Here is a 26,448-nt window from a genome sequence, read left to right as displayed (position 1 = left end):
GCTCCTTGGGATCCTCAGCAGTGATTATAGGATTGATAATTCGTTCACCTGGACTACCTTATCATCCCCTACTTATCCGATTCCCGGGGGCACGACAGTATGTTTCCCCCTTCCATCTACAGGAACCTCACCTTTAGCTGTCAGCATAGCAACATGCTTTACATGTCCTGGTTTAATCCCATGAAGACTTCCAAAAGCAGATCTGCAAACCACCTGCTCCTCAAAACCCACTCTCATGATGTAATGGTAGCTTATATTTCTTACAGTGGCTCCTTCTGGAGTTGAGATCCTCTTTTGGATATTATATGGTCGAATAAGTCCTTGAAGATACAGATCTTGGGCATTTTTATTTACCATGGAATTAAAATCTGTTATTATTTTCATTTTCTGGGCAGCACTCAATTTCTCCATGCATTTACGTTTGCATCTAAAGAAGACAAAATAAAAATAATAAAATACACATAATCAGAAAACTATAAAGTTATTATCGCAATAAAGCATATTAATATATTTCAGTGCTGTACTATTTGCTCACCAAACGTATAATAATAAAAATAATAAAATTCTTACCTACAATCATCTCCGGTTACTCTTTCTGACACTTCACTGCCATTGTAGGTTATGTGTTTTTCTCCAGCTGCTTTTTTTGTGCGAATAAGGTTTTGTTTCCACTGACTGGGGTTTGATTTTCTTTTCTTGTTATGCATTATATTAACATCATCGTCACTGTCACTTGTATCACTGCTCATTTTCGACAGGTTTATAACTGTAATCTCTACAAACAATCTGATGCTTAATATTAAAATATATTACATACAGAAAAGCAGCTAATATTTACCACCAACAATGGAAGTAATATTTCAGCAGCATTGGCATTGGCTATCTAAAAATAGAGCGGTCAGTAATAGTTTAGCTTTTTATCAGCATGAATTTATATGTCAAAATGAAAACTGACCAACTATAAAATCCTGGTCAGTTTTTCCATTGCCATACTGTTTTATATGCTTAGATTTCATGTTTAGAGTCGAGATATGGTCACTTTTCTCATCGTAAACGATAGAGAACCACATTAGAAACCAGATGGCATCAATATCTCAATTTTGAAAAAAAAGTCAGTTGGTCACTTTTCATTTTGACTGTATCAATTGCAATATGGGAGGAACAGATACCATGGACCAAGGGATTGCGCAATACCGTATCGGTATTCGATTCAAAAAGTGGTATTGGCCCATTGTCACTTGGCTGTTAGATATGGCAGTAATGAACTCATGGTTTCCCTACAAGAAAATCCACAAGGGAACATCGCAGCTTGACTTCCGAAGAGAAATTGTCCAAGTGTACCTAATGCGCAGAAATCCCCTGGAAGAGCACATCCTTCCCGACAAAATTTATCAGATTTGAGATTTGATGGACTCCATCATTTTGTTGCTCACTGCAATAGAAGATGTGCTGGAGAAGAATGCAAGTCCTTTGGCCGGACAATGTGCCAGAAATGTAATGTAGGCTTGTGTGTGACATGTTTCGCAAAATATCATACACCATGAACTGAATGAAGAGCTTCAGGCCTCATTATTGTAGCATAGGCTATATTTGTATTTTTGTATAATCACAGTACTGTAAGCGCCCAGTGATACCATATCGTCGCCTGAATGCAAGAACTAGGTAACTTGATTTTTCATATTTTGTGACATTGCCTATTTACTTATTTATTGCACTAAGGAATATGTCTCGTGTTCTTTTACCTGTTTGTTATATTGGAAAATAGATGTCGCTGGTATCGTTCGATCAGTTATCTAGATCCTGGATTACATTTTGTGCCATTTTTGCTATGCTATAAAAGAGGTAACTAAAAAAAGCAAATTTCGAGTTACCTAGTTCTTGCATTCAGGCGACGATATGGTATCAGCTAATATCTCATCATCATCATCAACAAGACGGCATGGGCCTATCGACCTGTTCCGTCCCCAATTAGAACTGTTGCCTCCATCAAAGTCTCGGACGACCTACATCTCTTCTGCCTTCTGGACGATATTGGAAAGCTATCTTTGGGAAATGCTCTTCCTCCATCCTATCTAGGTGGTGCATCCATTTACTCTGATAACACTGTTCTACAAAAAAAAAATGAAATTCATTTTTCTGGGTATAACATTCTTGATTAGCATGGAAATTTACCTCCTGAATTCAAATCTGTAATTAGTTTCTCTGTGTCACGCATAGTTTTCAAGTTATATGCAATTTCATTTTTTTAATAATTTTCGTTTCCACGCTATGTATTTTATGTAGGCAAAACGTGTAACTATTAACATTTTAGTCACTTACAAAATTATTTACAAACATTTTATGCACTATAACACAAAAATATATACAAGCCTTAATATAATAATTATATTATATGGAAAAATGTATTTAAGTTTAGAAAATATGAACAAAGTACGCTTTTCCCTAAGAATTTAAAAATCTTATCTTTTTCTCTTGTGTTCAATTTTGCACTCTCTAACAATGTTCCAGCAGTAGTCAGTAAGCATCGCAGGCATCCATTTTTCCTTTCATACCGCTTTTCCATGGACATTATATCTTTATGGAACCTTTCACCATGTTCGTCGGAGACATCACTGCAGCTCTCAGGAAAATGATGTAGATGTGAATCTAGGAAATGCACTTTTAAAGACATGTGACATCCTAGATCTCTATATGCATTTATCATTTGTTGAACCAATTATTCGAAGTCGTTAGCTCTTTTACTTCCCAGAAAATTTTGCTTTACATTCTTGAAACAAGACCACTCTCTTCTTTCTTTTGGTGCAAGGCATTGTTCAAAATCTGAGTCGTTCAGAAGTTCTCTAATTTGGGAACCCACAAACACGCCCTCTTTTATTTTTGCTGCAGAAAGACGAGGAAAAATTTTTGAAAGATACATAAATCCTCTTCCAGATGTGTCCATGGCCTTAACAAATTGTTTAATAAGGCCTAGCTTGATGTGAAGAGGAGGCAGCAGAACATCTTCACTGGCTACCAATTTCTCATTCAGTATATTTTTTCTCCAACTTTCCACTTAAGTTCAGGCCAAATCTTTATTTTATAATGGGAATTTCTATCGCGACTATCCCACTGACACAGAAAACATTCATATTTGGTGTAGCCTTGTTGCATACCTAATATAATGGCAACTATTTTCAAATCACCACAAATTATCCACTTGAGCTCATTATATTTGATTAATCTCAGCGTATTTTTCAAAATATCATATGACTCTTTAGTCATACTTACATAGGCAACTGGGGCAGAAGGCATTATGTTCCCACTGTGGAGGAGAACTACCTTTAGACTGTATTTTGAGGCATGTATAAAAAGTCTTCACTCCTGTGGCTCGTATTTTAAATTCAAAGTATTCATTAGGTCACAAACATCATTGCAGAATGTCATCATGAGTTGAACTGTGCATATGCAGAAACAACAGTTCATGTAACAAACAATACTCACTTCCTCTAACAAGAATTTCGGGTTAAACTCAAGATTTCTCTCTCTCGGTGTTAGAATCTGTCTATTTTACTTCTGTGATTTAAGAGGTTTCTGTAAAAGAGAAATATGTAAAGTTTTACATATTTTATATACCATGACCACAGATGTCGGAATATTATGGTTAAAAATGAATATTTATTCACATGATAAAGAATGTCTCCACTATCCAAATAATGCCAGTTTAACTCAATTTTTAAATCCTGTAATAATGACTTGCTTATTAACATAAACTTTTACTAGCAACAGGAATGCCACAATATGAAAATGAAAACAAATGAAGAACAAAATTAACTGTAGGCAACTGTTGTTAAGCAAAGTTCACCATCTTTATCACAAACTTAAAATGTCAGTTAAATTAGACTTATATTCTCGTATAACTAAAAAACTGTGCCTGATAGCGAATTTCTGTTTTCAGATTTGAATTTGCCATATGAAAATCCTTTAGAATCATATATTTTCATATAATAAAAATGACCCTTGTAGAACAGTGTAATCCTTCACGAGTTGATTTAGTTCTTCTATCTGTAGTTCATTTCTCATCTCTTCGTTCCTCATATGTTCAAGTCGTGAAATTCCTGCTACTGATCGCAGATACCTCATCTCAGAAGCTTCAAGCCACCTTTTGTCTTCTTTTGTTAATGTCCAAGTTTCTGCGCCGCCGTATAGGAGTATTGGTAATGCAACTGATTTATACGTGTATCTTTCCTTACTTTGTTTCCTAAGAATCTCCTTAAAGTTCCACATATCCATTGATATTTATGTATCTTTTCTTCCATGTCCATTTTTTTCTGATAGGATACTCTGCAACCTAAATATTTAAAATCGCTTACTTGCTCAATAATTTTTTAATCTATTACAATTTTTGACCTTTTATGTTGTTTACCTTTAAAGGCCATTGCTTTTGTTTTTTAATTTGAAATTGTTAAATTGTAATGCTTTGTTATTTGAAATAATTTATGTGCAGCGCTTTGCAGATAATAATAATAATAATAATAATAATAATAATATTTATTAATACTATACACTTGAGCTACATTAGGCATTGCAGCCCGAAAGAGCAGAAGCTCGTGCTCGGGCGCAGTTCAGATCAGTTATACAAAATATATCACAAAATTACGAGAGTTCATTGAGCACAATCACATTAATAAATGGTAAAATACATACAGCATGTAATAACAGGGTCTATATACAAATAGAAAATACAGAAGTACATGAATATTAGAGTAACAATTTTAACTCAATTGGCTTAAACAATTAAATAATTAATCTGATTTGTTTCTTAAATCTATGTGTGTTAAGTGTACTTAGCTCAGGGTAAGCTCTAATTAATGTATTATATATTTTGGGTCCAAAATTTCTGCTGTGTTTTAATCCAGCAGTTGTGTGGCATTTGGGAGTATTTAGAAAGAAACTGTAGTTTTGTCTCGTCTGGTATTCATGAGGATCATTTTTAAATTTATTGTGGTTTTTATGGAAGTAAATCAGCAATTTTTGTTTATAAATTTGTTCTAGATTTGATACGCCAAATTCCTGAAAAATTAATTTTGTTGGGTAATCAAAAGGTTTATATAGACAAATTTTGATAATTCTTTTTTGGAGCAGATTTAAAGGACGGAGAGTCGATTTTGCCATTCCTCCCCAACCTAAAATACCATACTGAATTATTGATTGAAACAGAGCTAAGTACACAGTACGCAGAACATAAACAGGTAAATAAGAGCGTAGAATGGAAAATTTGTGGATTGTTTTACGCAATCTGTTACACAGAAAGGAGATATGCTTGTCCCATTTTAAATGTTGGTCAATAATAATGCCTAAATATTTAACTTGTGAGGATATACTCAAAGCGTTACATGAGCAAGTAGGTAGGTTACAATCATGTATAGTTATACTTATATTATTATTTATTTCTAGTTGCTCAAGGCCATGTGATGTTAATGAAAATGGTATTAATTTTGTTTTAGAAACGTTCAAAGAAAGTAAGTGAGCATCCAGCCATTCTTTAATAATATTAATACCACTGTTAGAATTTTGATAAGTTTCATTCCAACTCGAACCGCTGGTTTTCAGAATCTGATATCACGACTTGGTCATCCGCAAATAGTAGACAGTTCAAATTCGATATGTTTACTCTAAATTATAATTTAAAACATTCAGCTCTGTTTCATTGGCATCGTCCAGATATATATTAAATAATGTTGGGGACAATGGGCACCCCTGTCTTAGACTGCCATTAATGTTTGCCATTTGTTTTCCTAGGCTATCTCCTATGTGTATACATATTCTTGTGTTATAATATAGGCTGCGTGGAGGATATCCTTTTCTAAGCATTATTTCCCATAGTTTTGTTCTATTTATTTTATCAAATGCTTTCTCGTAATCCACAAATAACATGTGAGTTTCGAGATTGTGTTCTCTTCTCTTTTCAATTAATTGATTTATGGTAAATACACAGTCTATTGTTGATCTACCTTTTCTGAAACCATGTTGTTCATTTTGCAATAATACTTCTGCGATTTTATTTAAACGGGTAGATATTATTTTAGCATATATTTTATAGCATATTCCTAAGAGACTGATACCTCTGTAATTATTACAATTGTTCCTTTCGCCTTTTTTAAATATTGGAATAACCATAGCGATATTCCACTCTTCTGGCACATGACCATATGTCCAACATATATTTATCACATTCAAAAGTCTATACAGTATAGCTGGTGCTGCATTTTTTACAAGTTCAACATTTATACCATCAATGCCAGGAGACTTCTTATTTTTGAAATTCTTTATAACATTCATCATTTCATCAAAAGTGATAGTGTCCATATTAATTTCATTTATTATATGCTCTTCCTTTTCTTCTTCACTCTGAGTCCATAGATCTTTATAAAATGTTAACCATTCTGATTCTGATATTGGGCTAAATTGTAATTTATCTTTCTCCTGGGCATTTAGTAACTTTAAAACTTTGTATGCATATTCTTGTGCTCCATGCAAATCATGCTCTAGTTCATTAACGTATTTTTCCCAACTTTTTCGGTGTAGTTTCCTCACCTCTCGTTTTACTAATGCACATGCTCTTTTATATCCAATTTTGCTTTCTATGGATTTATCTTGTAGATATTTCAAGTAAGCTTTCTTTTTGTCTTCTACTATGTTTGCAATTTCTTGATTCCAAATTCTCAGGCCTCTTCCTTTATATCTCTTTACTCTTTTACCCAGAGCTTCGTCCGCAGCTTGAAGTATTATTGCTTTTAGTGTTTCCCATTCAGAATTAATATTATTATTGATTGACATCTCTTGAGCTATTTTATCTAATCTGTTCTGATATAGACATCTCACACTTTCGTCCTTGAGTAGATGGATTTTATATGTTTCTTTCTTAGGATTTTGTTTGTATTTTATTTTCTGCCAGGAAGTTGGTATTACTAATTTAGCTAAGACTAGATAATGATCTGTTTGCGCCTCTCTGCCCCGATACACTCTTGTATCTTCTATGAGTAAAGCTGTCTTCATATTTGCAATTATGTAGTCAATTATACTGCGGCTGTTTCTCTCACTCCTAGTAAATTTGTGTATCTCCATGTGTTCAAAAAAAGTGTTCGTTATTCTCAATGCATTATAGGTGCAGAAATCTATCAGCAGTTTCCCGTTTTTATTCAACACCTCTTCTCCTTTGTTTCCAACAATTCCTGGGATTATTTGATTTCCTACTCTTCCGTTCATATCACCTGCAAGTATTATATTATCATTTGGGTTTACTTGTTAATAGTTTTCTGTAATTGATCATAAAATTCTTCCATATCCTGTTTATCTTTTTCTTGTGGTGCATATGCACCTATTATTGTTAGGTATCCTCTTTCATGTTTACATCTAAGTGTCACTATCCGTTCGTTTATTCATGTATAACTGTGTATTGTATGTCTTAAATTTTTATTTATAAATATTGCCACGCCAGCGCTTGCTCTTTTATTTTGTGGAACTCCACTATATATGTACAAATAATGTTTTAACTCCTCAAATCCTTTCAGTTTTTTCTTCGTTTCAGTAATCACAGCTAATCCACTTGTGCAGCCTTTAATTCTGTTTCTAAAATATCAATTTTGTGATGGATGCTTCTAATATTCCATGTTGCTATTTTCCATTTCTTAATTTTTCCAAGTCGTTTATTCCTATTCTTGCCTTGGGTCGTCTTCACTTTATCCGTCCGGCTATTCAATTGGGGAGATTGAGTTTGTTTAGATTTCCTCATAGCAGGTAACCGGTCTACTGATGAGTAAGACTGATGGCGGGATTGCCGCCTTAGAGCTTCCGGACTCGCTCCTCTCTTGTATTAACCCCAAGGAGAGGGCTGCCCCTTCCGCTAGAAATACTACCGTTGGGGTCTTCATCCATGTTACCCCGGATATGGGCTCTCAAATTTTAACCTCTGGAGAGTGAGAGTGCCATTTCCGCCGTTCAGAATGTACTTCTTGCCGTTGTGGTCTTTGCCCGTTACCCTGGGTAAGGGACCCTTACTGGGTACTGACAGCCGGGTCAGCTGAGCCCAGGATTTTTTACGAGGTATTCTCCTCCCCTCCTCCTTTCTCAACCGGGCTTGGGACCGGCTAGGGCGAATATCTAATATCTAATAGATTATATTATTTTCTTTTCAGAAATGTGGCATTTCCTTAATTCTTACACCCTTAACACAATAATTTCATAAAAATAACAAAAAAATCGAATAACTTTTTTTCTGGGCGCTAACGGGTTAATTCCATAATAAGGAAATAACTTTGAACAAATGTTGAAGAAATTATAAAAATCGCCACATGTCAGAAAACCAGGCTTCCTTATAGGCCTATGTTTAGAGAAGACAGTCCTTTACTTTATTGGCATTATAAATGTAAAAAAATACTTCCAGAATATTCACAAGCGTCTAGCTGTAGCATACAGAAGTCTCAATTTCTGCATGTCGGATTAGTTCGGGTGAGATCGGTTGCCTGCTGTTGTAGCCATATTGTGTATGCCATCATTCAGGCGGTACCTTCGAAATCTCGTAGAATTGTTTGTTTGTTTGTGTTTTTTCTATAATTTGTTAAATTTGTTTCTCTGTTTGTGCTATTTAGATGTGTAGTGATATAATATGCCTAGTAATAACCATCCTTTTTTATGTGAGTTGTGTGGTTCTCAGTTCTCTTATAAACGTAATTTACAAACTCATAAGAAAGAGAAGCATAATGTGAAAGTAAGCAAGTCCTTCAAGTGCGATTATTGTGACGCGCAGTTCAATCATGTGAAGAATCTGAAAAGGCATGAAATTAATAAACATAATATTATATATAATAGGTTTAAAAGTGACAAAATCTTTAAATGTGAAATGTGTGATGCTCAGTATTCAAGAAAACAAACTCTGAAAGAACACGAAAGTCAGGTGCATAAGTTAGAAGCAGTGACGCGAAAGGATGTATCAAAACATCATTGCCCTCTTTGTTCATATGAAGCAACCAAATATGAACTATTGAAACATTATAATGAAATTCATAATATAAATATAACAACTAAATCGGAAACATTTCCAAACTTAGAAGAATTTCATAAATGGAAGAAAAATACAGAGGTAGAGACCAAAGAAAAATTTATACAAGTTAGATCATGTCAGAAAACAGCAAGTAACATTAAGCACCACTATTTTTCTTGTCACCGCAGTGGGAATTACATGCCTACGGGAAAAAGACAAAGGCATATAAAAATACAGGGCAGCAAAAAAATTAATGCATTTTGTCCGGCCAGTATGAAAATAACAGAGTTGGAAGATGGATCCTGTACTTTACAATTTACAGATACGCATGTTGGGCATGAAAATGACCTAGGCCATTTGTTTCTCTCTTCTTCTGAACTCCTAGAAATAGCCAGTAAGATAGCTAACAAGATACCATTTGACACCTTATTGAATGAGATACGAGACTCTGTCACAGAATCCAATTTAGAAAGAGTACATCTCTTAATTAAAAAGGGCCTGTACAATATTGAAAAAGCCTTCAATCTTTCGGAAGAGGGGATGCGTCATGAAAATGATGCTGTTAGTATAAAGTGCTGGATACAGGAAGTTAAAGAAAGCAATGATCAGCGCATTCTGTATTATAAGCCACAAGGAACTCTTCCTGACATGACAGCACATTTTTTTAAAGAGGAAGATTTTGTTCTTATAATTATGAACACAGTCCAGGGAGATATTTTAAAAACATATGGTCCAGAGCAGTAGCAGCTGGTGGTCAAAATAATGAGTGTGCTACAATTTCTATATTGGCCTACTGTATACACTTATATGTATTTATCTTAATTTGAGACTCGCCTAGTGACGAAATATGAAATCCATACGACGTTCCTTCCTACTGCAGAACCTGTCAATTACCCTGGTGTTAAACCCTTCATCTTGGACATCATACTCTTTTCTATTGACAGTGTTACTTCACAGAATGGATCCTGTGAATTGTTGGAGGCTATGTATCGTAACAATTGAACAGCTCCATCTATATTCCGGAAGGCAGGTGTTCCGTATAGAACTCAAAGTTGTGTCTTTAACACTCTTTTGTTCAGTACAGTATAGCTGTTGACAGCAACTTCAAGTTCGCGTTCAGGAAAATTAGGCTATCCAAAAATTGCCAGAAAATTTGCTGTTTAACAATTTTGTTGCATCTAGATAGCTTAAAGACTGGAAACGGTAAGTAGTTTTCTGAATTATACGGTCACATACTTCCTTGGCTTCAGTTTTCTGGGATTCCATTCTCCGTCGCTTGCTGACTGATTCAGGAGGAACCTCAAAAACCATGTAGACGGCAGCAGCAGTCGGACACTTGAATTACCAAATAGACCTACATTGTAAATAGTTCCGAGTTCTTCTACAAACAAGCATTCTCTCGTTACGCTTTACTTTTGCAATCTCCAATCTGTGTTGTGCTGAAGCTGACTACAGCACTTCCCCGCGTAAAAATAGCCAATCAGGGCAGTGATTTCAGCTTCGCACATGCGCATTAATTGTCTACATTCTCATTTAGAGTTTTGAGTAGCACATTGTACCCCTTGAGGCACCAAAGAGCTAAGAGCGAAGACTAAACACTCTATAATGCGTCATGAACATAACCACGGAAAATTGTCAAATGGCAGATCAGATACTATGGTGGTATTGCAAATACATTATTTCAGCAAAAATTATCATTGTGCTGTAGCACTGTAGCACATAAGGACGGGCTGCCCCTGGTCCAGAGAAAGTGACAATTGATGGTACCCATGGTATGGGTAATTATGGATTTCAACTTATCACAATAATGACAATTGATGATATGAATCAGGGTTTTCCTGGGACTTTCTTAATATCCAACAGGACAGATGAACATGTGCTATCTTTGTTTTTCAATTGTGTAAAACAATAAATTGGTATCTTGTCCACAAAAATCTTCATGAGTGACATGAAAGAAGGATTTTATAAAGCTTGGGTAACTACGATGGGCCCTCCAGATAAACGTTTATTTTGCACCTGGCACATCGACCAAGCATGGAGGAAGAACATTAGGAATAAAATAAAAGATCTAACCAAACAGGCAGTAACGTACAAGTGTTTACGAGTTCTACTCACAGAAAAAGACGAGGACACTTATGCTAAACTTTTGGCAGGATTCCTTCAGTATTTATCTGAATTATCATTATTTTTTAAATACTTCACTGACTACTGCATGAAGAACGTAGAGTGTTGGGCCTACTTCCATAGGAAATATTGTGGCATAAATACTAACATGCACATAGAATGGATGCACTATACCCTAAAGCACATATACATACACGGTAAAAAAAAAACAAGAAGACTAGACAAAGCCATATCAGCTCTCATGAAATTAACCAGAGATAGACTATTCGACAGACTGATTGTTTTGAACAAAGGGAAATTGACTAGTAAACTGAGTACACTTCGAAACAGGCATACAGTATCTTGCAATCTGGATGCATCATCTGTTATTCAAACTGCAGCTCACGAATGGCTTGTCCCTTCATCTTCCGATGTAATGGAGTTATATATTACAAAGAAGAATACTGAGAAAGGGACATGCAATTGTAAGCTAGTTTGCAACGATTGTAAGACTTGCCTGCACCAGTATACATGCACCTGCATAGACTCAGCTATTCTAGGCAATATGTGCAAACATATACATCTTGTATGTCACAGTATAGTGAATGTTCCTTCTGTTCCTGACAGTAAGGGAGATGAGAATGAAAGTCTAATCATCCACAATAACCCTGCAAAGAATGAGACAGAAATAATTCTCGCTCAAATTAGTAAAAATGTGGATACTAATGTAAGTTTAATCCATAGAAAAGAAAAAACTAACCAGACGTTCTTAGAAGCACTAGATTCTGTTTCCACTTTAGAAGAAATAGAAATTGTTGATAAAATAATTGCCTCTATAAAACTAAGATTAAATGCTCTCCGAGAAAACAAATGCAGCTTCCTTCCTACGAACTACGACCAAGAACCAGCCAATAAAAAAATTGTACCGCAACGCCCGAAACTTAAATCAACAATAAAAAAGAAATCTGATATGAGCAATCCAACCCGCAAAGAAATTCTAAACATTTCTCTGTCACTGTCGCAAAGAAAGGAAACAGATCAAGAATAGAATAAAAATATGTGTACAGTTCATGTTTAGTTAGTATTATTGTTTATTTGTTATTTAGTAATATCGTACTTGAGTAGCCCAGATGCAGAACCAGGTAAGGCCGGGTGCACACAGAATCAGACGCGACGCGACACGGCGCGGCGCGACGCTACGTTTTGCTTTACAACACCTCGCGACAGCTTAAAACTGTCTGCTCGCGACAAATGATATGCTGGCTGTGCAGGTTTGAAAAACTGGCCTAGGCTAGAAAATGGCGTCAATAATAGAGGACTGTCTATATGAAAAATTCTATTGCATTTGCTTATTATTTCCTAAGGACGCAAGCTCCTAAAAATCTATACGATTGAAAGAGTCTTAAAATTAAAATGTACTGCACAAACGTCATTTTTATGTTTATGACTACTTCACGACTCATAATAAAGAAAAATAATATATTAAATCAATAATGAGTGATAGTATAGAGCAGAGAATTAGGCTTACTACAAATTGCACGGGTCAACAGTCATATTGCGCCAGAATAAAACTAACAAATTCTTACTAATTTCGACCTCCTGAATTAAATCTTCCATCACTTCGGGTTTTCGAGATGCACAATATAATTAATTTTCTACCGCATTTTATTTAAAAAAATCACCGTATTTTGTGTGTAACCACCCTATTTTGTTTTACAAATGTGAAGACCCATTATGTGAAAACAATATTAGTATAAGTAGGGCACCAAGTTAGAAGCACTTGTAGAGAGGGAAATTATTTTATTGCCCTTCTACGAGTCTATTTCGAGGGAGTGAAACAGGTTCGCGGTATAAATTCACTTGAGTTTACCTGATTTTACTTGAGATGTGCATTTCTTTCACGGTGAGCTTTAATTACATTACTGTAGTTTATATTTTGCAATGTATCACCATGTCAAAACCACCGAACAACAATTTACGAAGCGCCATAACAAGGCTAGCAGTTCACGGTTTTCACCACAAACTGTGCAGATCAGAGTACCACGAACCTTCCCCCGAATGCGTGTGCAAACTGTGCTACGAAGTGTGTCCAAAATATAATTTTAGTAAATGTGTGAATAGAACGAAGTCACTGATAGAATATAGTAAAGAAAAGTAACTCATACCAAACTAAATTGCACGTTTGTGCGCAGTTCTTTCTTATTAAAACCACTTCTAGAAGCGGAAATTGTTTTATTGCCCTTTTCGGTTCCATTTGGAGGGGAAGAAACAGGTTCGCCGTATGAAAACGTTTCAGTTTACCAGGATATTTCTGTGGTGTTACTATTCTGTGTAAGACGTGTATTTCTTTAAAGTATGCTTTAATGATAATATTCAAAGTACGAATGGTTTATATGTGCGGATTTGAAGGTTGTAGCATTGCTTTTTGGAATGCAATTAGGCTACACAAAATTTTGCTGCTTTCTGTACGAATTGGACAGTCGCGCTCGAGATATTTTATTTTTATTTTATTGGGTTACTTTACGACGCTTTTTCAACATCTGGGTTATTTAGCGTCTGAATGAAATGAAGGTGATAATGCCGGTGAAATGAGTCCGGGGTCCAGCACCGAAAGTTACTCAGCATTTGCTCCTAGTAGGTTGAGGTAAAACCCCGGAAAAAACCTCAACCAGGTAATTTGCCCCGACCGGGATTCGAACCCGGGCCACTTGGTTTCGCAGCCAGACGCGCTGACCGTTACTCCACAGGTGTGGACTCGCGCTCGATATAAGCATTATAAAATAAAACGACAATCACTAGAGCCAAGGAAGAAAAATATTATACATCAAAGCGAAGTAATTTTACCCCTTTTACACAATAAGGTAGGGTTAATGAAGAATTTTGTTAAAGGGATAAATTATAAAACTGAAGCATTTAAAAATATCCAGGAAAAATTTCCTGCTATTAATAATCCGTGGCGCTACACCCCGTGAAGAGCCCAGACCGACCAGCCGGCTGCTGGCTTCACATCCACATGCCCAAACAGAGGTGGACGATCATCCAACTAGAATGGAGGTATCGTGTGGTTAGCACGATGATCCCCCCAGTCCTTATATCTGGCTTTCGCAACAGGCTTTCGCTACCTATGGTAGCTCCCCAAGTGCATCACGATGCTAGGTGGGCACCGGTCCCATGCACTGGCCGAAATTTCATGAGAAAATTTCTTCCCCCATGAGGACTCGGACCAGCGCGCATTTCTTAACATTTCCTGCTATTAGTGATTCAAAAATAAAAGAGAGAGTTCTCAATGGACCACAAATTAGAGAAATAATGAAGGACAATCACTTCGAATCTTTGCAGGAAGGAAAAGAGACAGCCGTCTGGATAGCATTCAAGGAGGTTGAATTAATTTTCTGGATAACTGTAGAAGTGAGAACTATGAAGAACTAGTGAAAAATTTACTGTTGGCGTATTAAACTAGGGGTTGTAAAATTTCCCTGAAAATTCACTTCCTTCACTCACATCTTGACTTTTTTTTCCCGAGGATTGTGCGATTTCAGTGATGAGCATGATGAGCGCTTCCATCAAGAAATTTCAACTATGGAAAAAAGATACCAACGACAATGGAGTACCAATATGCTAGCAGACTATTGTTGGACTTTAGCTCATGATGTACCTGATGCCCAGTGTAAAAGAAATGCAGAAAAAGAAAGCTGTAATCTTCTGAACAGTGAATATTTAGCCTTATTGTTATTATATAAAACAATATTTTGAATATATATAAATTCCAAAATGTCTCAAAAACCGTAACCAATAACTGTTTTTATTGTCATATTCGTATTCAGGAGGCTCAAATTATATAGAAAACATATATCACATGCCTAGCGCAAAAAAAAGTTAACATTTGTTATGCAGTGTTATTATTATAAATTATTATTCACCTGTTGGTTTCATCTCATTTGCAATTTTTCACATATTTTCAGAAACCACATTATTGTCGTGATACTGTTTCAAAGATTGTACAGAATGTATCTTTCCTGTACTAAATCAAATAATTTATCCGCATCCAGCTCCATTATGAATAATGTGCACTACACAAAAATAGTATTTTTTGTAGATAAGGAAAGCGTGCAATCATAGCCACTACTAACGCATGCGCAGTACACTGCAGCTATCAGACAGTCTCCTCGCGACGAACTTCTAGCAGTAATTCGATGTTGTCTCTTCGTGTCACCTTGTGTCTGCTCGCGACCGTCGCGCCACGTCTGATTCTGTGTGCATCGCACTATAAGAAATCAATGGGAGACAAGTACCACGAGACAAAATGTCGCGTCGCGCCGCGCTGCGTCTGATTCTGTGTGCACCCGGCCTAACTGTCAAAAAAATGAAAAATGAGATAATGGTAACCATGGTTTCACAGTTCGTCATTAGCTACGTAATAAGCCATACATTCGGTTACAAATCCAACTCTAAACCCTTTAAATCTAGTAAATAAAATTGCATACGGTTGCCAAACCTACGAAGTGTGGAGAGCGTAAGGATGCAGTACCTACTAACTGCACAATGCCATGTTTACTTTTGCAATACCTGCTAAATGTCACTGAGACAACATGGCCATATTGAGAGTTACGGATGCAAAAGCTGCTATTTCGATCTCCATAAGGATTACATTGAGCATACTAAAATAACGAATAAGATATTATTAGACGCTGATAATAAAGCTACTTTTTGCTCGTATAGTTGAATTGACTATACTGCTGCATTTAAGACATCAGTTGAGAGTTTCTGCCCGCGCTTTATCGGGGACTTCTAACCTTTTATGTTAAGTGTGTTGAAGTCTTGAAGTGGTTACTGTGATTATCTTGCAGTTTTTTCGACTTTTGCCGAAATGAGTATGGATGGATATGGTGTATCCTGTTTCAATAACTCTGTTAGTGTTGAGGGAGAAGATGCAGATGATGAAGAGAATGGTACCAGTGAAAAGGCGAATCCAAAAGTTTAAACAATAAAGGTAAACATTTCCAAAAAGACTACATTCCAATGGGTGTCGTCCTTAAAGAAGCAAACATCAGGGGCATTGAAAGACTTCTGGAACTGCACTTCGGGTAGGACTGGTTTTGGAATGCAAACCTGACCTTCTACACCGAAATGTTCAACCAGCAGCAAGACCTTGCTGTTGAAGACCTGAATGACGATGAGCATGAACATACGGATGTAGTGGACTTCGAACTCCTGGATGAGGAAGAACCGAACATTTTGTAAAGTGTTATATTACATTGATGTTTGTAGAAATTGCAACACCAAGAAGGATACATGTGACTGAAATGAAATTTATATCACAGTTTAGATACATGACAATACACAAGGATTAGAATTACAGAACTGTACCTGATCTGTGACCGTGAGATTTCAGTATGGAGTGAAGCCTCCATGCGCTGCAATCAGAGCTTCTAAGCGTCGTGGTATGGAATCAAAGAGTTCCTGGATATGTTCCAGGGGAATCTCCCTCCACGCAGTTTGTATGCGAGTCCACAAAGTGTCAAGAGTGGGTGCTGGAGGACCATGACGAACAAGTTGCCGACCAACCATATCCCAGACATGTTCGATGGGCGAAATGTCTGGCGAACGTGCAGGCCAGGAAAGCAGTGATACCCGTCGTTCTTCGAAGAAGACTTGCACAATCCTCGCCACATGTGGCCGGACATTGTCCTGCTGAAATATGGCATGTGGAGTTGCTTGAGGGAGGGACAGTACCTCGGACTCTAAGACCTCTCTAATGTAGCAGTTGAAGTTCAGATTGTCCTGAATGCCGCTCAACAATGCAGGCTCTCAGACTGCGTTCACCGCGGTAGCGCTTAACACGTATGTGACCATCACTGTAGGACAAGTTGAAGCGGGACTCGTACGAACACACTACATTTGGTACTCTATTTTACACATCTCCCGAGTTTGGGGTCGTTCGGGCCATTCTTTCTGGGTGTTGCACTTTTCACAAACAGTAGTACATAAGTAAACCTTCAAACTGTAACATTAGTATTCTATTCTCCTTTTTTACTTTTTTATAGTACAATATTTGTGTGTTTAATAATATTTAGGTATGTAACGAAAATAAGAATGTTCTCTTCTACCGTCAGTTTGTTTCCAAGTTAGTCTTGTCAGATAAACTGTTAACATTGATCAAATACGAGGTTTGGAAACTAATGTATCGTTAATATGGCTACCCATAGAGTTGCAAATCCTGCTAACTGCTCTGTTCGGCTGCAAAACCTGCTATTTGCAAATTAATATACAATATAACTAATTACCTATTAATCATATATTTCTGAGCTGTAGGAAGACAGACTAAATATTTTTTCCCCATTATTTAAACTAGAAATCATGCCTCTAGCATCTGTGGATAAGTTTTTACACAATTTTCCTCATTTGCCAAAATTCGTCTAACTTGCAAATAGCTGGTTTTGCAAATTGGCTGTTCACTTGTTAAATTCGTTTATTCATAAGACAGTGTATTGATTTTATCCTGACATTATCTTTGAGTGGCAAGACTTAAATACAGTGATGTAGGCCCTACAGTTCAGCAGTGTAAAGTGACAAACTGGTATCTACACATCGATTTGCAAATTGGATTTAAATGGTGAATGATCTATATGATATTTCAATAACATACTATTATGATGTGCTTATATTAAATATTTATGTTTGGTGTAATCAATTTTTTGTGGGATTTTCATATTATGTTAGTACAATATTGGAATCCAATATGCAGGCAAGCATCGAACCAAAATGCATGCGCGACTGATTTCACCCGACCAAGCAGAAGTACAATCATCAATATTTTATTATACAATCATTAATTATTAAATATAAATAAGATAAATTTTGGAAGTGGCCTAAAAGCAATAGGCCTACAGATGTAACAGAAATCTTTTTAAGCAACTCTACCTATACATTTCAGGAGAATAACAATATTTGAGACTTAAAATAAATGTCAGAGTGTTATAATTAACTCTATAAGTAAAATTCATTATTTTATATGCAGTATTTATAATTTTAATTTAATAGTTTATTTCAAATTAGAAACGTTTATCTAGCTTCCATAGCACAGAGCATACAGGAAGCCCGATCTTTCTATGACGTCACATGGAACGTTTGAGAGAGACATCTCTATTCGCCTCCGAATCACACATTAATCGGTGGTAACCAATAGGAACTCGACATACAATACAGCTAGACCTTCTCACAGCGCGACCGATCTCACCCGACCCAAAACCGAAGAGCAGAAATTGAGACTCCTGTATGCTACAGCTAGACCCATGTGAATATTCCTTGAACCAAAAAATGATGAAATCAATGTGAAATTAACCAATTTCAAGAATTATAATATTATTGTGACGTCACTGTCGTTGTTACGCGCGAATTCATTTTTTATAAATAAATGGTCATTTCTGACTGAACTTGTGATTTAATGAAAGAAAGCTTAACGTTGGAAACACCCGATGAAAATAAATCATATAATTCGAATTTATCATTTTTTTAAAAAGGTGTAATACTTACAATAATTCACCTTGTTCTCCGTGCCCTTTTGCAATGCCCTGGCCCGGGGAAATCTGCTTCATCATCATCATCGTTTTCATCGCCATATTTTCTTTTTTCGTTCCTGAGCACTGCGTTGGTAAGATTTCTTTCAGCAGATCTTCGAGTACTGAATATACGCCACAGTAATTGCACATCGGCATGTATTTGCCTAAGATTCTGTAATATTCGTATGACTGCGCCGATGATTTGTTCTAACTCCATTGTACAGTTTTCGTTATGAGATTTTGTATCACTGCACCGAAATGTTCCCGCTCTTCTTCTTTCTTCGTTCTCTTTCTTGGCCTCGGGTTCAATTCAATGATCCCATGTAGCCAGCTAAATTCTCTAATGTAAAATTGTATTCTCTTATGTACTTAATAAATAGCACCGAAGTACCGCACCGACCGGTGACTAACTATTTTAAAAAAACATGAATGAGTTGTGGATGATAAACGATAACAGTGAACACGCCTGCACTTTACGGAGACAGACCGATGACTGTTCCCGCTCCGCCGATGATGATTGAAAGGGGACGAAGAAAGAATGAATGATGTTTAAAATGGCAGGCAGGGTAAGCATCCCTTGCCTCCATTGGTTCCCGACTTGCAATTCACTAACTTTAGATCGAGGTTCCCAGCTAAAAGCCGTTTGCCCTCTCAACTAACAGTAGTGTATTTTCCCCTGTAAATGATTATATGATACATGTACACGCTAACAGTTGAATTGTGAATGAAATGGATGAAGTGAATTTAGCACCATGCCTCGCAGATGTTAATGAGAGGTGGAGAGTCCAGTGTTCTGGTCAGTTCTGTCCTAGTCACGTTTTTGTAGTGGCGCTAGGGAAACTCGTAACCTGTTACCAACAAAGTGGTGGGCTACTCGTTTCCGTAGAAGCCGTCTGGCTGCCTGGTTGGCTGTGGCAAGTGTCGTGTGTCGTTTCGTGGGGTTTGTGTCTGTAGTGAGTAAGGAAATAGTGAATGTCACTATTTCGTCCTGTAGTCTGTTTAGTTGCCGGTCAATGTAGGATTCTATTTTCTGCATAGCAGAACGTAGAACCCCCTCGACCAGCTGTTCCGTGGTTGTTTTGTCTGTCTGTGGATCGTCTGTAGTGGTTGTCTTGGTTGTCGTAGTCTTAGCTGCATCCGCATAAGACAATTCGGGTTTGGGAAGTGTTGGTTTGAAGACGGACTGTGATGGTTTGGGTATAGGTGGCGGTATTGGTTTGTGAGTGTCTATGGGGACATGCGTGGGATCGGTGGAGGTTATGAGATTAGTCCTTGGATATTTTGGACAGCGAGCTTGGCCCGTATAATGGGTGTCGCTGTTGCACGTGGCGCAATACCTAATCTGGGATAGGCGGTTGTGGTTGCAAAAGTCGGGATTCTTGCCGCACTTAAAGCAAGTCTTGGGCTTGTCACAGTTTGTCTTTGTGTGGCCGTATTGTGCACAGTTAAGGCACGGTCGGTGGAAGATTGTCTCGTGTGATGGCTCTACTCTATAGTATCGTCCTGCGAGTTTAATTCCTCCTAGTAACTTGTCTGCTGTGGTGATGTCTTTTGTGAATATTCGAACTAAGTTGGTGGGTTTGTCAGTCTGTGCGGAGATAATTCTCTTAATGCGTGTGATACCTGGATGTATTACAGCCAGGATATGCATTAGTTCGTCCTCAGAGATCAGCGTGTCGACATTTTTCATGTTCCCGCTCCATTCTACAATTTTCGTTATGAGTTCGACAATATAATTTGACAAACCAATCACAGAGCAGAGATTTGTTGCTAACTGAACCAGGTAACTCGAGACCTCAAGGGTGAAACCTAACAATTTTTTTTTTACCTGTTATTTCTCTATGATTTTTACACACCATCACATGTGGTTACGCATTAATTTTTTTGGCTGAATATGCTAGTATTTTATTTATGAGAATGTTATTTTGTATTATTTTTTTGGGCAGTGATATTAATTCTATATTTTTTTTTTATTCTAGGCTTTCGGTTGATTTGGATATGAAATTTCTAGGATTAATATTGGTAATACATTATTATCTATTAAATTTGATTTATATTCAACATAGTTCGTTACACAGTAAACACATGCACTCTTCGTTCGGGTCGTGAAAGCTGGTGTTGCGGCATATTTTGAAGTCGAAGCCGTGGGCATATATATATATAATTGTTAAATTGTCGTTTCAAATGACGATGGAACGATTCCGCCCCATTTATTGTTTCATTTCATCTGTTGGTACATATTTTCATCAATACAGAATGGGTTAGAATAAATTTGGTACAGTATTACGTTATCAGATGAATTGTAAATGTTGTTTTTGCGGCATCGAAACAAATTTTTTTACTATAATTTTCGGTTATTTTGCGCATTAGCTATCCAGCCCTCAATCCGACTCACATCCAACAGACTTCCGCAGCAGACTCCCGATCAGGAAAACATGAGAGAAAAATCGAGTACATAAGTACTCTTACTCATTCAAAAGAGCCAATCAAAACCTCGCTTGCAGTTAGCCTTCAAAACCCGGAAATACAAGGAGCTGAAGGACTGTCCTCTAGTGAGAGAAAAAGCAGAAAACAAATAAATTAAATAAAAATACAACAAAAGATAAGGGAAGGAAGAAAAGGAAAACAGGAAGAAAAAATTAACGTGCATAAAAACGAAACAACACATTTATTTGATTAATACATCTATGCATATTTATTTCTGTACTTATTAATTAATTTATTTATTTATTCACTCATTTATTTATATTTATTTATTTGTTCATTTATTCCATTTATATTATTTATTTTTTATTCAATTGATTTATTATATTGTGACAGCTGCAATGGGGTTCGAATACGCGTCCAACAGGGCGCGCGGCAGACTAAACGCTGGTACGGTGAGCATCTGCATGCTGAAGGGCAGAGGGAGTGTATTACGTCAACGCGGCGAGGGAAGGCTGGGCGCGCAGCTGTTACTTGCGGAGTGAAGGGGGGACGGACCCTCCCGAATCTTCCAGAGAAGTCCGCCCGAAGTGGAGATATCCAGATAATTCGAGAGGACACCCGTAGAAATTTCTGGTAACTATGATTTTGCTATAAAAGAAGAAACGCGAGCGAACTTGGGCAGTTTTCAGTTTATTCAGCCATTCAGTGAGTAAACCAGAGCAAGCAAGCCAGTCTTGTGTACCGGAGTTCGACTCGAGTGTGCGTCCGCAACTGTGTCAGCATCCGAAGGCCTGAGTTCGAGTGCAGTGTACCGCAGTTGGAGGGACCTGAGTTCGAGTGCAGTGGACCGCAGTTGGAGGGACCTGAGTTCGAGTACAGTGGACTGTCTCTGAAGGTCTGTGGTTCGAGATACTGTGAACTCGAGTGACTGAGCTAGAAGAACTGTGAACTGAGAACTGACAGTTCTGATTTGTAAATAGTGCTTTGTAAATATTAGTTAAGATTAACAGTTCATTCTTGTTGGTAATAGTCCAAGTAAATTGTCATTGTCGTTTGTGGAGTGCAATAACGAACGCTGTGTTGCTGTGCGGAGAGCAAATCCCATTGTTGACGGGAGTGAAGTTAAATTGTAGAGAGTGAAGAATAGTTATTGTTGAGATAATAAAGTTACATTGTTGTTCAGTATAAAAAAGTTACACTGGTATCAGAAGTGGGATATTATCGACAATGGAGAACCTACAGCAGATCCTGCAAGCCATCGCGGATATGAAAGCTGAAATGAAGAACGACATACGTGAAGTGAAAGCAGAAATGAGACGCCATGAAGAAGCACATCAGTGAGTTGAAGAACGATATAAGTGAAATGACAACGGAGATGAAAGGCGACATAAGCGGAGTGGAAGACGTCACTACGCAAATTGAAGGCGTTTCGGCCCACGTAGATGGAATTGTCGCCATCGTGAAAGACGAACTTAAGGCCGATTTGGATAAGCTAAACCAGAATTTTACAACTATAAACGAGACAGTAGTCGAGTTGAGACAGGATGTAGACCATTTCGATGGCAAAATCCGCGATCTCGAGCGTCGTCAAGAGCAGACGAGTGAGGTGATGGACAAACACGCTGAGGAAAACAAGCACATACTCGCGTTAATGGACCAACATTCTGTAGAAAACAAGCACATCCTCGCGTTGGTGGATCGCCAGGCTAGAGAACATAAACAGATAGTTGCCGAGGAGGTTCGACGTGCCATGCAAGAAGCGGCCACAGAGTTGAGGACTCCATATAGTGGCCCTGGGGAACCATCGCCTTCAGCCAGACATTACAATGTCAAGACGCCGAAGTTCGACGGAACGACGTCTTGGGCGATATTCCGTCGCCAGTTCGAGGCCATCGCAGAGCACAATGGGTGGACGCCAGCAGAGAAAACCACTCAGCTGCTGACCGCGCTTCAAGGACAGGCGTCGGAGATTCTTCACAGCGTTCCAGAAGATGGGACAGCCGCTGAGATAATGGCGGCCTTGGAGGGACGTTATGGTGACCATCAACTTGCGGCAGCATTCAGGACCCAACTGAAAACGAGGGTCCAACAGTCAGGCGAGTCCCTGCAAGAATTTGCGATGGCGGTGGAACAACTGGTCCATAAGGCCCTCAGGGGCCTACCTACTGACTTCATCGCTGAAGAGGCGGCCTACACCTTCGGCAGCGGAGTTCGAGACCCGGAAATAAGACAACAGCTACTCTTGGCAGAGCATCGCACCAACAACGCAGCTCTGACGGCGGCCCTCAGGATGGAGGCGGCCAAGTCGGCGGCGGGAGTCTCAACACCGCACTGGATCAGGAGCGTCACGGCGACGGATGCTGGGGGGCGCCAACCGAAGCCACCCGAGCGGCAGAGGCGAGGAGCGCCCACCTGCTGGTCCTGTGGCAGACCGGGACACTTGAAAAGGGACTGCGACCGATCCGGCCACCGGCGGGAGAGAGAGGTGGCCGACGTCGAGGAGCGGCGGAGACGACGGGCGCCCACCTGCTGGTCCTGTGGCAGACCGGGACACTTGAAAAGGGACTGCGACCGATCCGGCCACAGGCAGGAGAGGGAGGTGGCCGACGTCGAGGAGCGCCAACAGGCAACGGAGCGGCGGAGACGACGGGCGCCCACCTGCTGGTCCTGCGGGAGACCGGGACACCTAAGGAGGGACTGCGACCGCTCTGGCCACCGGCAGGAGAGGTGGCTGACACCGAGAGGAGCCAACAGTCGCCTGAGCAACGGGAACGACGGGTGCCCACCTGCTGGTCCTGCGGTGAACCTGGGCACTTGCGGAGGAGCTGCGACCAACCTGGCTACAGTCAGGAGAGAGAGGGGGCCGATGCTAGGAGGAGCACGTCGGCGCCATCATCACCGTCCCCTCGGCTCGTCCTGAAACCGGTCGACTGAAGATGCGACGATGGGCTGATTGTTGAAGGACGGATAAAAGGCCGTCCATGCAGAGTACTGGTGGACACCGGGGCGATGCTCACTATCGCCAGACCAGACGTCGTGCGTGGCCTACCTGGGTCTTCCTGGACCTGACCTTGGGGAAGAGGAAACTGGAGTTGTGGGTGTTCGTCGCCAACATCACCGAGGACGTCGTCCTGGGACTCGACGCCATGCGGTTACTCGATGCGACGGTGGACGTCCGGCGCCGTATACTCCGTCTTGGTGGGGATGAAGTGTTCCTGATGGACGCCGAAGACCAACCCGTGGCCAACGAGCTCTCCTTGGAGGGCCAAGTGCAAAAAGCAAGACGGCGCCCACGCAGTACGAGTATCGCTGCCCAGCCAAGCCAAGGATGGGTTGGCACCACCATAAGGAGGGAGCAGCCGGAGGACCCCAAACGTTGGACCGATTAGCAGCCTACCAGGGGACTGCCCGGGACGAGCAGCCCTAAGGAGGGAGCAATGTGACAGCTGCAACGGGGTTCGAACACGCGTCTGACAGGGCGCGTGGCAGACTAAACGCTGGTATGGGGAGCATCTGCATGCTGAAGGGCAGAGGGGGTGTATTACGTCAACGCGGCGAGGGGAGGATGCGCGCGCAGCTGTTACTTGCGGAGTGAAAGGGGGACGGACCCTCCCGAATCTTCCAGAGAAGTCCGTCCGAAGTGGAGATATCCAGATAATTCGAGAGGACACCCGTAGAAATTTCTCGTAACTATGATTTTGCTACAAAAGAAGAAACGCGAGCCAACTTGGGCAGTTTTCAGTTTATTCAGCCATTCAGTGAGTAAGCCAGAGCAAGCAAGCCAGTCTTGTGTACCGGAGTTCGACTCGAGTGTGCGTCCGCAACTGTGTCAGCATCCGAAGGCCTGAGTTCGAGTGCAGTGGACCGCAGTTGGAGGGACCTGAGTTCGAGTACAGTGGACTGTCTCTGAAGGTCTGTGGTTCGAGATACTGTGAACTCGAGTGACTGAGCTAGAAGAACTGAGAACTGACAGTTCTGATTTGTAAATAGTGCTTTGTAAATATTAGTTAAGATTAACAGTTCATTCTTGTTCGTAATAGTCCAAGTAAATTGTCATTGTCGTTTGTAGAGTGCAATAACGAACGCTGTGTTGCTGTGCGGAGAGCAAATCCCATTGTTGACGGGAGTGAAGTTAAATTGTAGAGGGTGAAGAATAGTTATTGTTGAGATAATAAAGTTACATTGTTGTTGAGTTGAAATAAATTTACAATATTTTTATTTGTGTTTAAACATAACAGGTAGTTATTTGCTTGATTGAATTAATTTATTTTGTGAATTAATTTAATTCATTTGTTTATTTTATTTATTCGTTCCTTGCATTCGTTCCGTTAATTCTTTTATGTTTCTTTGTTTATTTACTTATTTATCTCATTATTTACTCATTTATGCATTAATTTTTTGTTTCCTTATATTTTATTCCTTTATACGTTTATTTACCTACCTACTTAATTACCTAGTACTTACTTAGACACCTGTTTGTCTACTTATCTTACTACTTACCTATCAAACTACTAACTTACGAACATATTTATTTGTCTATCTGTCCGTTTGTTTTTTTTTTTTTTTTTACTTCTTTACTTACTTCCTTATTCACCTATTTATTGCTCATTTATGTTTTTCACTTCCTTGTCTTAATTATCTATTTGTCTGTCTGTCTATATTCACTCATTCCTTTATTTTTCTGATATCGAAATATTTTCCATGAGTAGCAATTATTAAATTATCGTAGACGAAAACCTCTCAACACTTTCATTTCAAACTGCAAATCAGACGAAGTAAGCCTAAGTCTTGCTCCACAGCTCTGGAATAAGTCAGCACGTCTGACCATGAAACCAGCAATCTTCAGATTTGTTGCTCTGTGCCTTAACCATCTACGCCAAACTTTCCCTTGTGAGAGCAGGGCTGCTGTGTATCCTACTACTAAAGTTGAGGGATATGGCTAATTATAAATAAAAGCGATGTATTTCTTAATATAAGTGATTAAAATCAGTTAATATAAATATCAATCAAGTAAATTCAACCATTTCGTTGTCCATAAAGTTAGGGATAGAGGAAAATGCTTTAAATAAAACAATATTATTTTCCATATGGTGTGAAATGATCGAGATGGTATAACATGTGCGCAGATGTGCCCAACAAATACTTAGAAAATATTAAACTCAATCTTTTTTGGAGCGACTGTACAAACAATTACATATCTCTTGGATAATCGAAATCAATTTAACTGCCTGATCGATTCGTTATAGATTGCAATCCTCATTTGTACTTCATAGAACTATCTTGTACTGTATTACTGCATACCTACTTATGCACCATCTTGTAGACTGCCTCATTTATAGG

General features: G+C 38.8%; 1 protein-coding gene across 8 annotated transcripts in view; it reads right to left on the bottom strand.

The window, feature by feature from the left end:
* Positions 1–18,209, bottom strand: part of LOC138703608 (uncharacterized) — a 45,804-nt gene extending 27,595 nt beyond the window's left edge. For 3 of the 8 annotated variants that reach the window (XR_011333214.1, XR_011333213.1, XM_069831635.1), the window contains exons 1-2: positions 571–3,460; positions 132–427 (exon numbers count right to left, since the gene is read on the bottom strand). Coding sequence is in view for 6 of the 8 variants with exons in the window: in XM_069831635.1 (XP_069687736.1) it covers positions 132–427; positions 571–749 (475 nt within the window). In the remaining 2 variants the exon portion in view is untranslated. Of the gene's footprint in view, positions 1–131; positions 428–570; positions 3,461–3,480; positions 4,454–18,043 lie in introns of those variants that run through there. The other 5 variants (XM_069831637.1, XM_069831639.1, XM_069831640.1 and 2 more) reach the window with 5 other exon arrangements.
* Between the last annotated feature and the right edge of the window lie 8,239 nt (positions 18,210–26,448).

Source organism: Periplaneta americana, chromosome 7 (genome assembly GCF_040183065.1).
Source record: "Periplaneta americana isolate PAMFEO1 chromosome 7, P.americana_PAMFEO1_priV1, whole genome shotgun sequence".
In the NCBI taxonomy this organism is placed as follows: Eukaryota; Metazoa; Arthropoda; class Insecta; order Blattodea; family Blattidae; genus Periplaneta; species Periplaneta americana.
Note: the sequence above shows the minus strand (reverse complement) of the source record. Positions and strands in the feature narration are given on the sequence as shown.